This window comes from Chaetodon trifascialis, chromosome 9, assembly GCF_039877785.1.
Source record: "Chaetodon trifascialis isolate fChaTrf1 chromosome 9, fChaTrf1.hap1, whole genome shotgun sequence".
NCBI classification, from domain to species: domain Eukaryota; kingdom Metazoa; phylum Chordata; class Actinopteri; order Chaetodontiformes; family Chaetodontidae; genus Chaetodon; species Chaetodon trifascialis.
Genome location: NC_092064.1, coordinates 2,568,999 through 2,584,484, shown reverse-complemented (window position 1 = coordinate 2,584,484; position 15,486 = coordinate 2,568,999). Strand labels below are relative to the sequence as shown.

Sequence of the window (15,486 nt, the reverse complement as noted above, 5' to 3'; positions counted from 1 at the left end):
TTCACATTACAGCTGGTGAATTCTTTTCATCACTGTAGTTCTCGACGGTGGCTGGAAATTAGAGTCACATGACGCTATCTGAAACGCCTCTTTTAGGCCCTCGTCTTCCACGATTGAAATCGGCCTGCAATCAGCAGCAACCCACTTTGCGATTGAGTTTGTCAGTTTTTCTGTCGTGGCTTTGCTCATTCGTTTTCCTAACTCAGCAAGTGTGGGTTGGCGGAGTGAGCTCACGGTAGCACTAGCGGCACTAGCAGCAACTACATGTTTAGCGTTTAAATGATAATTCAGGCTGGAGCTGCTACGGTGATAGGAAAAGTCTTTTTTACACAAGGTACAAATCACTGCGTTCTTGTTAATAGTCCCGTCTTTGTTCTTTTTATAAATAAACTTGCCGTTCAAAGGTCCAAGTAGGCTTGCCTCGCTCTCCGGTGTCGCATCCATGTCTGTTGTCACACTGCTTTTGACCAGTGGCGCAGGTAAGATGCGACCTGCCACTGCAGCCTACGGGTCACTCAAAGGGCCAAATTTAAAATGCTTGCGCATTGACTTGCCACTCATGATTAATTGCGTTAATTTTTATAGCGCGTTAATTTGCAGCGTAATTAATTAATCTAATTAACGCGTTAAACTGACAGCCCTAATTAAAACATTATGGGCATGTTGCCATGACATTTAATATGACATTTGCTGTGCACATTCATGCTCCCCAGACCATGAACCCATTGTGAACCCACGATCTTGTACTTTTAACATGACCACTGGTGAGACCAAAAAAAGCTAAATCCAGTGTCCAATGATCAATGCCATTCTCAGTTGTTAGATTCTTTGTAGGCTTTGCTGAACTGTGTGTGTGTGTGTGTGTGTGTGTGTGTGTGTGTGTGTGTGTGTGTGTGTGTGTGTGTGTGAGTGTGTCTGTGTGTGTGTCTGTGTCTGTGTGTGTCTGTGTGTGTGTCTGTGTCTTGTAGGGGTGGGGTTTGTGCAACTGCTCTGTCCTCTAGCAGCTGCTTTTACCACAATCACATACTAAAGCTGTTGGATAACATAATTTCTATGACCTTGTCGAATGCCCCTGAAAATCCCGACAGTCACGCTTTTCTCAGTTATCAGCAAGTGTTTTGTTCCATTTACCAAAAAAGGACAGAGAGTTAAATTACATGTGTCTTGACAGTTGCAGTAAAAATGTGCCTTTTGTCAGAGGTCATTATGTATTCTTCAGTAGAATTTGTCATCCAGCTAAACATATTTTTAACACAGTTTTTTCAACAAAGAATCTGACAGTAACAGCTCAAAAGGCCACATGCCTGCATAGAGAGAAAGCAGACTATGTCTGTCTTTGTCAGATAGTTCCCAGGACAATCTGCATTTGCTCAGTTCACAATTCATGTCTCCATTGGGACCAAAATCTTTGAGATCCTAACTCAGCAGTAGTTCTGAACCTGAACAGTTTATACATTTCAAACCAACAGATTAAAAATGACAGTGTCAAACCTGGTCAGAATGCATCAGTTTCTCCTACAATCTGGAGCCTCTCATTTTAATTTTGGACTTTGCTGACTCTTCATGTTTTCTTGTTTTTGCAGCTCACGCCTGACCGTCATTTTGTGCTGGACTGCCACCCCGCCTACAGCAATATTGTGATTGGAGCAGGATTCTCAGGTAATACATAGTACACCACACAGCAACTCAAACCAAATCAAACAAAATATATGGAAGGGATCACCTATGGTAAGACTTTTGTTAAGGTGGATTATCTTTCTTTCAAAGATTACAAATATAACTGTTAACGTAGTTTTTATTTATATATATGTGTGTGTGTGTGTGTGTGTGTGTGTGTGTGTGTGTGTGTGTGTGTGTGTGTGTGTGTGCTATATATGTGACCCAGTGCTCTAATATCCGTAAGAACAACCTACTGTCGCAATTAGAGATTGAGGAGGTACAATGTGCCTCATCCACGGTACAAAGATTCTACAACAAGGGGGAGCCAGGAGGACAAGTCAGTGCAAGGATGACATCTGCATCCCTGAATAACAAGATTGGGTACCAAGCCTCAAGAAGCACAGACACCCTGAACACAAGGGCAGCTGACCTGAGAGAACAGATAAGAGAATCCTGAGGGAACACAACTACCTGCAAAGGCTAAGAGACAAAGTACCAGATGAGTCTCTACTGGAAGACGTGAACATGGCACTGATGACTATATCCACAGAAACCATCACCAAGACAGTCATCCTGCACATGCTAGGCTACAAGATGAACAGCAGTAGCCGGAAGGAGCAAGGGAACCATGGAACAGGAGACTGGAAAGCAAGATCACGGCAACAAGGAGAGAGGTTAGCTTGCTAACTGAGCTACAGAAAGGTGTAAAGATCAGGAAGGAAGTGCCAAGGAGATACAACAAGCTGTCCATAGATGAAGCTCTGGAGACTGCCAAGCAGAAGCTCACAGCTCTGGCTACCCGCCTTAAGAGATATAGCAGAGAAGCCGAGACCAGGAGATTCTCTTGAGGAGAATAAATAGACTGTTCTCCAACAACCAAGCTAAGGTCTACTCTCAATGGCAGGGTAGTAAGAAGAGCATCTGGAAGAAGGAGGCATTGCATAACACCAATGCCCAGTGTTTGCTCAAATTGAAAGCAGACCACAGTAGCCTCCCAGAACAGGAACCAGTAGAAATAAGAGTGAGAGTCTCTAAGAGTAAGAGCTGGACAGCACCTGGGCCCGACATGATCCACGCCTACTGGCTCAAAAAGCTAACCACACTCCATGAACGACTGGCAGCACAGATGAATCAGCTGCTAAGATCAGGAACCCACCCAGAGTGGCTGACCCAAGGCCGTGCAGTCCTCATCATGAAGGACCCACAGAAGGGCCCAGTACCATCCAACTTGCGGCCTATAACCTGCCTGAGTAGAACATGGAAGCTCCTGTCAGGCATCATAGCGGCTAAGATGAGTAGGCACATGGATCAGTACATGAGTAGAGCACAGAAAGGAATTGGCAACAACACCAGAGAAGCCAAACACCAACTACTGGTTGACAGGGCAGTCACCCAGGACTGTAAGACCAGAAGTACCAACCTGTGCACTACCTGGATTGACTACAAGCAGGCCTATGACACACACACACACACGGATACTGGAGTGCCTAGACCTGTATAAGATCTACAGGACACTTAGAGCCTTCATCAAGAACTCGATGGAGTTGTGGAAGACAACTTTGGAAGCCAACTCACAGCCAATTGCCGAAGTGAGCATCCAATGTGGTATATACCAAGGAGATGCACTGTCTTCCCTGCTGTTCTGCATAGGCCTAAACACCCTCAGCCAGATCATCAGCAAGAGTGGCTTTGGATACCGATGCTACCATCACTCCATGCACTTGGTCGTCATGCACTTTTCCAACATGACAATGATCCAAAACACACATCTAAGGCCACTGTTGCATTTCTGAAGAAGGGTGAAAGTGATTCAGTGGCCAAGTATGTCTCCTGATCTGAACCCAATCGAACACCTATAGGGAATTCTGAAGAGACAAGTTGAGCATCACTCTTCATCCAGCATCCAGGCTCTAAACAAGGTTGTTCTTGAAGAATGGAAAAAGATAGATGTTGCAATGTGTCACCAACTTGTTCATTCCATACCTGGAAGACTTGGTGCTGTACTTAAAAATCATGGAGGTCATACAAAATACTAGATGTAGTAGTTTTTGTTGTGGGGTGTATTCATTTTTCATTAACTAATTTGAGTAAAACTGAAGATTTTGTGATCTAAGTTATATTATTAATAGGGCTGTCAATCAATTAAAATATCGATTTAATTTAATATTAATTTATCAAAGCGATTAATCTCATGAATGTCATAGTTAACTCACGATTAATCGCAAATTAATCGCACATTTTTATCTATTCTAAATGTCCCATTAATTAGCATTTTATCAATCAATCAAACTTTATTTATATAGCACTTTCATACATAATAAAATGTAACACAAAGTGCTTCACAAGTTAAAAACAATATAAATCAAAATAGAACAATAAAAACCCATCCCTCCCATCCTCCATATTTACAAACACCCACCCTCAACTACATGCATACACACACGCGCGCACACACACACACACACACACACACACACACACACACACAGACCTTCTCACCACAGACAATAGCAGGGGTAACGAAACATGGCAGGGCACTAATGATTGAGGAGAATGCCACCTTTGGGGTCGTCCACACTGAGAGACATCAGGGACTGTGACCACACCCGGGCCCACCCGACCCTGACAGACCAGCAGACCCCATGCCAAGGGGGTCCGCCGGTTTAATACTGTTATCAACATGGAAAAGTGGATACGCTTGCTTTGTGCAAATGTTTTTTTATTGAAAACAACAACGTGTAGTGTTATAGTTCACACTAACATTCTCACTTTGAGCAGTCATTCACATTTGAATGACTCAAATCTCGCACAATTTAACACTGTCAATAAACAGATGACAAAAAATAAATACTTGGTTATAAAAAAGCCCCTTCAACAACCCTTTCAAAGGGATCAAAACAGGGTGATACAAGATAAAGTTACAAAGTGCACATCATTGTAAACTAGGACTCAGGCTATAGTGCAGTTAAACCATGGCTTAAACTTTCCTTTCTTAAGTTTCCTTGGAACATAATAGCATCCATATGCCTCTGTCGAAAGCCATCCATTGTTGCCTGGTTTTGACAAGGAGGCGGAGGAGAATTCGCATTTGCCGTGTGTTTGGCCATCAAGTGGTATTTCAGCCTAGATATGCTATGGTGATTATTCAGTTCACACCAACAATACACACAGATAACTTTGGTCTTGTCAGTCAACACATCTGGCAACTTTTTGAAACTAAACTTTCCGTTCAGAATCTTGTTCGCATCCAATTCGGCGTTTCGAGCCTACTCTTTTACAAGGTTTACAACAGGATCCTGTAGTTTCATCATATGAATTATAACAGTTGTCCAATAGGGCTGTCGGCTGTGTATTAACCTGACTTCTGCACAACACAACTGATGGTCCCAACCCCATTGATAAAGCAAGAAATTCCACTAATTAACCCTGATAAGGCACACCTGTGAAGTTAAAACCATTTCAGGTGACTACCTCTTGAAGCTCATCGAGAGAATGCCAAGAGTGTGCAAAGCAGTAATCAGAGCAAAGGGTGGCTATTTTGAAGAAACTAGAATATAAAACATGTTTTCAGTTATTTCTCCTTTTTTTGTTAAGTACATAACTCCACATGTGTTCATTCATAGTTTTGATTCCTTCAGGGAGAATCTACAATGTAAATAGTCATGAAAATAAAGAAAACGCATTGAATGGAAAGGTGTGTCCAAACTTTTGGCCTATATATATATACACATACATACATACATATACACACACACACACACACATATATATATATATATATATATACACACACACACACACACACACACACACATATATGTGTATGTATATATATATGTGTGTGTGTGTGTGTGTGTGTGTGTGTGTGTGTGTGTGTGTGTGTGTGTGTGTGTATATATACATACATATGTGTGTGTGTGTGTGTGTGTGTGTGTGTGTGTGTGTGTGTGTGTGTGTACTTTATTGATCTCAATCGGGAAATTCTTTTGTTGCAGCAGCAGGTTAAACATACACATAAACATAAAATATATACAATAAAGAAGAATACGGATGAGAATAAAACTAAGACAAAAGAATACATACATATTACAGTATGTAGTACATATGTATACATATATTTAGACATGTCAAATTTGTCAGCACTGTGTGTGTGTGTGTGTGTGTGTGTGTGGATGTGTGGGTGTGTGTGTGTGTCTGTGTGCATGTGTGTATGTGATGCATCACATAGTCAGCACTGTGAGGCTGTGTGTGGTTAAAAAACAAAGAAATTTAGGTTTGTGAATAAGAATGAAAAGGAGCTGCCACAACAGTCACTTGCTGAACTGAAGTAGTTCTAATGTACCTGCAGCAGCTTGTTTAACTGTGAAAACATGGTAGACATGTATCACCTGAGGTCACACCCAGGCTGAAGATCTTTCCCATTCCTTTTAAATGATTAATTCTCATGAATACACTGTATTAATCTTTTCCAGGGAGACCAGGTATTTTTCATCAACAAAGAACTGATGATAACCACAGAATGGCTGTTATTCGCATTAGGCTGTTAATATTTGGTAGATTAGTGAAATTGTTCGTAAACCATGCCAACCTGACAAAATCTTTTGATATTGTGTTTTTCAGCACATCATCCAATCAATTTCAGTGCATTACATTGGTCACATGAGTGCACATAAAAAGGGAGGAACAAGCAAAATTTAATAAGGGGAAGTAAAAATGGCCTTTTTTCAGCTACATTTTTCAGCCTTGATGATTTGGAGTAGTCTTAAATCATTGCAATTCATCCTCTGGACAACACAAATGTCTGTACAAACTTTCATGGTAATCCATCTAATAGTTGTTGAGATATTTCAGTCTGAAACAAAATGCTTGTCTAAGGCTCAGAAGTAAACAAAACACAAGAATAATGATAATAGTGATTCAACCTCTGGCCCCTGCAGTCTACATGTCAAAGTGTCCTTGGGCAAGATACTGAACCTCAAGTTGCTGCTGATGGCTGTGCCATCATTGTGTGAGTGTGCACAAATTATTATCACTCCTGATGAGCAGGTGACACCTTGAACATTAGCTTCTGCCACCAGTGTTTGAATGTGTGTGAATGGGTAAATACTGGCTCATGTTGTAACGCACTGTGAGTGCTGTATAAATGCAGTGCATTTACTGTCACTCATGGTCCAGCTGGTCTGGCTGGGTGGTCAGAAGATGTCGTGGGTAGTGATTTTCCCAAGGTTCGCTGTGAAAAAAACAACAAACTGAAACAAAATGTGGTGAAGTTTGAAAGACCTACTGGCCACTGCATCTGCTTGTGCCTCTGCCATTTTAACATGAATGCCTGAGCTAGTGCGGGAGGTTGAGCGGTACCGGCTAGAGATAGTCAGGCTCACCTCCACGCACAGTCTGGGCTCTGGAACCCAACTCCTTTGTGAGAGGCTGGACTCTCTTCTACTCTGGAGTTACCCACGGTGAGAGGCGGCGAGCTGGTGTGGGCTTGCTTATAGCCTCCCAGCTCAGCCGCCATGTGTTGAAGTTCTCCCCGCTGAACAAGAGGGTTGTTTCCCTGCGCCTTTGGGTCGGGGATAGGTCTCTCACTGTTGTTTCGGCCTATGGGCCAAACAGCAGTGCAGAGTACCCGGCCTTCTTGGAGTCCCTGGGAGGGTTACTGGAAAGTACTCCAACCGGGGACTCCATTGTTCTGCTGGGGGACTTCATTGCTCACGTGGGTAGCGACAATGATACCTGGAGGGGTGTGATTGGGAGGAACGGCCTCCCCAATCTGAACCTGAGTGGTGTTCTGTTATTGGACTTCTGTACTAGTCACAGTTTGTCCATAACGAACACCATGTTCAAGCGCAAGGGTGCCCATTAGTGCACGTGGCACCAGGACACCCTAGGCCGGAGGTCAATGATTGACGATTGACGGTCAGTGATCTAAAGCAAGGTCAAAATTTAAATCTGAAAATAAACAGACTTTATTTTAAATTTGATATAGGATGCCTAGTGGCATTTTCTTTGGCAAGTGGCACTGTGTAAGGGGAAAAGTATCATACGAGTTTGTTTCACAGTTGATTCCAGTGAGGCAAGCCTCAGTCCCCATGTCATCCATAACATACTACTTCTGGTATCATTCCATACATATTTATTACAGTCATAAGTGATATGGGCTGGGTTTGAGCTTTGGAAAACCCTCCTTCAGTTGTTTTACACAGAATGGTTCCTGTGACAGCAGTCTCATCAAAAACACAAAGCACAATCCTCTCTAGTAAAGAATTTGAAAAAATCTCCAAATATCATTGACATGTAGTCAGCACAGAGTGTAAGCCAAAGCTAACAAAGTTTTTCTCATGCATGATGAAAACATCCAGATTATTACATTAAACACAGTACAACTTCACACAGACAAATGCCTAGGAAAATAAGTGACTATTGCATGTACAAAAACATAATGGAAGTTCACCTTGTTTAATTACATGTCCATGTAAGCTAAGTGACCAGTTATTTTAGTTGATACTTAAGCCACAGTAAAACAGAAAATGAAGTCATCCAGAAAATGCAGTTATGGAATAGGCCATTTTGCTGTCTTACCCAGCATTAGATGAGATGTCATTTCCAGTTTCCTGGAACATGATAGCTCTTGCACAAAGACCATAGGCAAGAAACTGCAAAATATACCTTCCAGCAATTCACTAACTATTCTCTTTATACACTTTGCAGACATGTTCAGCAAGAAAGAAATTGAAAACAAAAAATGTAAAATCCAGTCATTGAGATTTGAGCTGCAGGTCCTATCAGAGCGATCTGTTTGACTAACAGCTACAATTTCTTGTTTTTAATTTTTTATATGTCAGTGTGATATGTCACTTTGAATTGCCTTCTGTCTGATTGCCCTCAGAATGTTGCTGACTCTTAAACTGGGACTTGGGACTAGCTTGCTAGCTAGCAAGTTGGAAAGTGCATTGTTTCACCTTTTTGCACATAGCTATAGGCTAGCAGTGTTTTTGCTTCTTTTGTTTTTGCTGAGCTAGACCAAAATTGTCTCTGACCTCTGTCCTGGATGCACAGAGATGAAACTGATATTATCCTTTCATCTAACTCTGGTAAGATTGTGATGTCAGACTGGTCCTTATTTGTTTGCAGTACAGTGAAGGATTTATAAAACATAGAAAAAAAGAGGATTTCACATTCGTAATTTGCTTTTAAGGAGGCCCCTGGTGGCCACTGGGCCCGAAGCAGCCACCTGTAGTTCACAGAATGAATGGCTACCAGTCATGCCATCATCATCAGAGACCAGACCTAACTGTTATATCTAGTCTTTTAGGGTTAATTTCTTCTAGTTTGAAAAGAATGTGTTTGATTTTTATACTGATGGATTTTTCAAATATCCTCCACCATCAACAGTTAATTGCAAGCTTTCAGTGCTGATTCAATTCATTTCAATTCAATATACCTTTATTAGTCCTGCAAGGGGAAATTCCAATTTACAGTAGCACCAGTAAAAGATAGAGTTTTACCCCCCCCCCGCAACCCCCGAAAAGGGACAGTCAGGTATAGAAAATGGATGGATGAATGGATGTTTGCTCTATACAGCTCAGTTACAGTTCATTCAGGCTCAGCTGCACATGTGCTGAAGAAGACCAGAAAGACAGCAGACATTACACCAGTTTTAAGGTATCTGCACTGTCTGCCTGTTTGCTTCAGAATTGATTTTAAAATACATTTATTGTTTTATAAAGCTCTTAATGGTCTCTGTCCTACCAATTTATCAGATTTGCTTTTAGCCCATGGACACCCTAGAATCCTCAGGTTTTCTGGTAGTGGCCTTTTAAAAAGCCCAAAGAAAAACCCACAGTGAGGCACAGTTTTATTACTGTGGTCTTGGTCTCTGAACAGCCTCCCTGAAGACATGAGGGCAGCTGAGTGTTGTTATCTTTAAAAGCAAAGACCTACCTTTTTAATCTAATTTTTCATTAAACCATACTAATTTTATTTATCTCTCTTTCCTTTATTCATTTGTTTTAGTTTGTTTTACTTGGACTATCCTTTGTATTCTATTTTATTTTCTTTATTTTCTTCCCTCTTCATAACCTTCTCTCTATGTCTGATTTTACATCTCCTTTTGGTGGTTTTACTATTTTATTCTCTTATTATTTTTTTATCTCTCTTTTCTTTTCAACCTTACACTTGGTTTTACTAACATTGTTTAGAGTGAATTTATTTTATTATTTGTCTATTACATTTTATGAATCTTTTATTATCAATTATTTGATTTCTTTTTTTGGTTATTACAAATTTCTACATTTTTATACTACCTCTGGTGTTTCCTAATTGCAGATTCATGAAAAGTTATGATAGTGTTTCCTCAGTTCCTGTTTTTATTGAGTCCGTATTTCTAACAGTCATTTAATGTTTGTGCATGGATCAGGGTGGTGTGCAGCTAATGGATGTGTTGGGGGTCAGGGAGGGAATGTTCCTGTAAAGCAAGTAGTGTAACATTGCTGTATGAAAGTGCTATACAAATTAAGTCTGATGGATTGAATGATTTACAAGTCTGAAACTGGTAATTATAGTAACTGTCAAGCAAGTTAAATGTGGCATTATATTCAGATTATAATGTCTCCAGAGAACAACCGTAGACTGTGTTTACTCTGAGTCACTATCTGAGTTATTATCTGTACTGTTTGTGTATATTCTCCAGCTTCTCTGGAGCAGCACAATAGAAACTCAGAGCCATATTGGAGAAGTTCACAGGGTTTTTTCCAACACGACAGAAAAAAATGTGTTGCCAACCCCCCCTCCTCCTTCACTACGTGCATTTGTCATCAAAGCCTGACACAAGTGCTTTAAAGCAAGTACTGGGGGGTTGCCATGGCTACAAAGTCACCCTGTGGGTTTGGCCGTCTTTTATGGTTTTCTATTCTCCTTCTATGACGAGATGAAAATCCACGTGGCCAAACTGTCAGAGCCAAGCTTTTATGACTTCAAAGCCAGGCAGAATCCACAGGAGCTCCGAGACCTTTGTCAGATGGCAATGTGTTGCATTCCTCAAGCCCTGTTGACATTCACAATTTGCCTCTCAGACCATAGCAACAAGGATACTGCATTTTGAAAATAGATCTCTCTCATCTCATCCTGAGCTTGAGTATATGGATCGATTATGGAGAGAAATGACAAATACCCCTTAATTTAGCATTTGGTCCCAGTTCACTTAAGTGAGAGGATACTCAGCAACAGCTTTACTCTTCTTTTATGTATTCACTCATGTGGACCTTGAACCCAAACCATTGGCTGATTCAGACAAAGGCTCAGACATGCAGGTTTTTATAAGCTAACTACAAGGTGTAGGGCATGGATTTTCTCACATTAGAACGTGGTTTGATGACTTACGTATGTACTTGACTCACTGCAATGCCCTCTCTTCTCTAGGTCACGGCTTCAAGTTTGGACCAATCATTGGCAAGCTTCTTTGTGAACTCAGCCTGGGAGAAATGCCTTCTTATGACCTTTCACCTTTCCAAGTCAGGCGCTTCCAGACAACGACCAAATCAGCTTTATAGAGCAGATTCTAAGAGCCTGCTTCCAGTCTCATTTATAATAAGCTTATCTCTAAAAATCTTCTCATCTAACTGAAGAAAGCAAATAATCACTTTCCTCAAAATGGCAAACTGTTTCTTAAAATCTCATGAATAGGAGGGAAGGAGAAACCTGGTTTTCATAATGGGTGTATGGGGGATTAGAGAAACCACCTGATTTCCCCAGCTAGATTTCTCCTGGAGCTTTGCTGATTTCTTGGTCACATAGTACATGGAACCTGGTGTCTGATTGACTTTTAACATGCAAGCATGTGCATGACAAAGAAATTATTGCTGAATGAAAGGAGAAATTATTTCATGAGGCAAAGGGACCTTGTATTCAAAATAATTAAATTCAAAGTCTAAGACTGAAACTGACAGAAAGTCGCTATAAGAAGTCAGCTTCCAAAAGTGAACTTTTGACCCTAAATTTCATAGAATCATACACATTTTTGCACATTTTCATTACAAAGTACGGTGCTATTTCTACAGATACTCCATGAAAATACTTTGTGTGATAACCCGCATAACCACAGTGTGCAAATTTTCATTTAAATTAATAAAAAAAGAAACAACCTGCAGAAAAATAAGTCTAGTTATTCTCCATACATAATGAACAAGGAACAAACAAATGGTGCCATGATTTTGACTGGAGACTTAGCATCGACAACTAAATTCTTACATTGTTGTGCAATTGTATATTCACCCATCTGTGACAAATTGTAATAAAAAAAAAGCTGTAATCTCATTGGCTTGTATGATTTCATGCATCAGTAAATTTCTCTCTCCCTCTCCCCTTTTCCAGCATTCACCATTTTGCCAACTAAGTACATGGTTAAAAAGACATCAGCTATCGAGCCATTTGTCTATGTGAAGCCAGCTGCGTGCTTAGGCTTTGGAGGTGGCCTATTGCCTGGATCTATTTCCCAGTGCACCGGTAAACATTTTAATCACTAATCAGACGGACTATTACAATGGATGCCAAGCAAGGCCATCAGTGGGAATGGGGAAATTATGCAGCGAAACAGCAGAGATCAGCGAGCCATTTGCTCCCTTGCCTCTAAGTGACTTCAGATGGATAGCAAAGGGCCATTATGCAAATTACAAGAATTAGAAGAACATTAAACATGCAAATGCAAATAGTCAACCACCAATAACCATCAAGTAGGGCCAACTGAAACACCTCTCTGGAACAATGTCTGACTCACAAAGCTTTGAAAAAACTTTTTCTGCTGCACATGAATAATATTTTGGGTACAAGTGTTAGACATCTGACTGGAGCTTAGTTGCCTAAGGTGCATAATTGATAATGGCATCCAGTCCATGTATTGTGCTATGTACTATGTTGTATATCAGTAGGTAGTAAAAGCATTGCAGAGGGGGAAGAAAGGTGGCACAGATCTGACTCTCACAGAACAATAAAACATGGTGACTAACAATAAAGAATGTTCAGGTTAACAAGAATCACTCAGAAAAACAACTCATGAAGGCTGCGTTTTTAAATTAACTATTAAAGAAAGGTGTTGCTCATACTGATGAAGCCACAGTTTCCCAACAGCTACAAGGAGCTTTTTAGTGTCTTGAAAAGCTCATTGTTGTGGTTTTCCAGGGCTGCAAACTCCATTTCTCAGCACTGTTTCCAGCAGCAGCAGTACAAAAGCTCTGATAAACCCTCTGTCCACAACCTGCCCAGCACCAAAAAGCAGACAGAAACTTGCCAACATTAGCCACCATAAACTACTGGCCATACCAGACCAAGTAAGGGTTAAGTGGAAAAACCCCACAAGGGTTTTATTGCTTAAAATTTCTGACTTTTTAAGAAGAATTGGGCTCTATTTTCGATTCCGCCGGCAGTGCGGCGCATGCGCAGCACAAAGTCAGGTCTGCTTCGCCGGTGGGGCGTGGCAGCGCAGGAGGGAGGGGAGAAGGCATGGAGTGGGTTTGACACAGCCGAGTCAAATCTTCACCAATCACACCAGCTCCTTGCCTCACCTTTAAAAACGGCAAGGCGCATGGCAAGTTTCGAGGATGACTGAGCCCGCCCAGGAAAGTGTCCAACGCCTAAACTTCTCCCAGGAGGAGACTGACATCACTCGTGTCTAAATATGAGGTCCTTAGATGGTAAATCCTCGGCCTCCTCCTCCTCCTCCTCCTCCTCCTCCTCCTCCTCAAAGCAATGATGTACTCCATCTTTGTAGATAACGTTAAGCATTACTATGATTACATTTGTATTTGGAATGAAATGATGTGGGTAATAGCGGACAACGATCATCACTTACGTTTTTTTCATGTGTCTGTCTCTCTCTGTCTCTGGAGTGCTCTGAGATAGATGCAGTATATATGCTCTGTAGGATGCCACGGCTGTTTCTGGTTGGCACAGCAACGTTAATTGATTAGTTTGCATCCCTGTGTCACCTGTGTACATTCGGTCAGGGTGAGTGACCATTACACGTGCCGAACACGCTTGCGATGTGGTCAGATGAGATACTGATCAAAATATATACATTTAGATCTGACTGTATGTGCTGACTCAGATAGTTGCATTGAATTGTGGCTGTTGCTAATTATTGATCGCAGTGAAATGCCAGGCACTGTGGAAACCTGCCTGTGAGGTATTGGCAACGTGAGCGCACGACTCCGCCGGGTTACAAAAATCCACTTGCCCAGCGGTGCGCAGCTGGCACACGAAGTTGACCAGGTCTGGGTGATTTCAGTGCACTTTTATGATCCTAGGTTGTCTATGACATTATATATGGAGCTAAGTTAGTATGGAGCTGGTTAGCAAGCACCAGTGTTAAATGCCCACATTACTAACTTAGCAAGCAATCATAGCAAACATATCTAATCAGGGTACCCTAAAAGAATATTTGGTCTTCAATGAAAGAAATCACCTGACTTGGCAGCCAGTAGAAAATGGAAGAAATTGTGTGGTTCAGTTAGAATAACATAAAGCCTATTGTTTGATTCTTTCACCATCACTGGAGATGATTGCTGAACCTGTCTTTTTTTTTTTTTTTTAGCTGCAATAGCATTGGTTGAAAGGTTCTTATGGAGCAGTTTCTCAGACAGGTGCCACATACAGTTCATATAATTTTCTCTGAATTCATCAGTATTCACTAAACTGTCAGTGAGACTGCTCAGACAGTCCTGTTGCTCCGTATCTAACCTCACCAGGACAGATAATGTTTGTGTCCTCCGTAACATGATGGAAACCTGGTTGCTGCTTCAGAAACACAGGGTGCATCTATGAAGAATTTCAGATTCCCTTTTTAAAAAATGATCTGGATAGTCGTCTCTGTGTTCAGGGGATCAATATGAGGAACTCCTCCTGAAATATTCTTAACAGAGGGAACAGACATGCAGTGGTGGATGATTATGGTGCTTCTCATTAGGTTTTTATGGTGTCACTATTTGCATTTTGTGATGTTTTACGTGTTTACCTCATCGCATCTGGGAATTGGTTTTCCAAACTAGCGTAGGATATAAATGTGTGTATGTTACAATTTATGTAATGTTTCAAAACACATGAACAAACAAATAAAGTATAAGAGGGCCTATTAGGTGTACATAAGACTGAAAGAGCTGAAAAAAAAACTGAAAGACTGAAGGGTCAGTGATAGATGGAAATAAAGATGCAGGCTCAAAATTTGTGACAGATGGTCCTGAACTTAAATGAGTTTGTATCTCAGTTTTGAATTTGAACTGAAGGTGAATTTTCTCTGTTCCATACAATAAATCGGTGATTGTTGATGTTATCCTCTGGAAAGAGAGTTACAACAAATAACGGGTACTCACCTGTCCTGGGTTTCCAATGCATATTGTAGCTAGTCTTCTATACTCCTCAAACTTTTTCAAAAAACTCTTGTCAGGAATTACTGTCATAATCAGTAAAAAAAAAAAAAGCAACAAGTGTGAGGAAAGGTGAATGCAGAAGTCATCACCATGAGCATTTTAGCATTCAGCCAAACCCAGCATGGTGATGCAACATTGTGGACAATTTTGATATGGACAACTTACAGACCCCTGAAAAATTAAGTTGTACTAATAAATATTATTATATTAACAATGGATCAAATGATCATGTGTCATCTGAAAGGCGTCCCAGGTACTGATAAATCCACAGAGAATTATCACTAGTTCTGCAGTTAACCTCAGCCCTACAGAGCGTTTTGCCTCTTTCAGCTCATTGTTGTAGTTCAGTCACAGTGCCCTCAGCAACCTGAATTCCTGAAGCAGCAGGTAGCCATTTTTACAACAACGTTAA

The 15,486-nt window shown here is 41.0% G+C and overlaps 1 protein-coding gene across 1 annotated transcript in view; it reads left to right on the top strand.

Annotated features, from left to right (window-relative positions):
- The window catches only part of pipox (pipecolic acid oxidase), a 31,263-nt gene extending 19,294 nt beyond the window's left edge, over window positions 1-11,969 (top strand). The window contains exons 7-8 of the mRNA XM_070970543.1: window positions 1,584-1,659; window positions 11,077-11,969. Of these exons, the coding sequence (XP_070826644.1) occupies window positions 1,584-1,659; window positions 11,077-11,207 (207 nt within the window). The 3' untranslated portion in view covers window positions 11,208-11,969. The remainder of the gene's footprint in view (window positions 1-1,583; window positions 1,660-11,076) is intronic.
- Window positions 11,970-15,486: the final 3,517 nt, after the last annotated feature.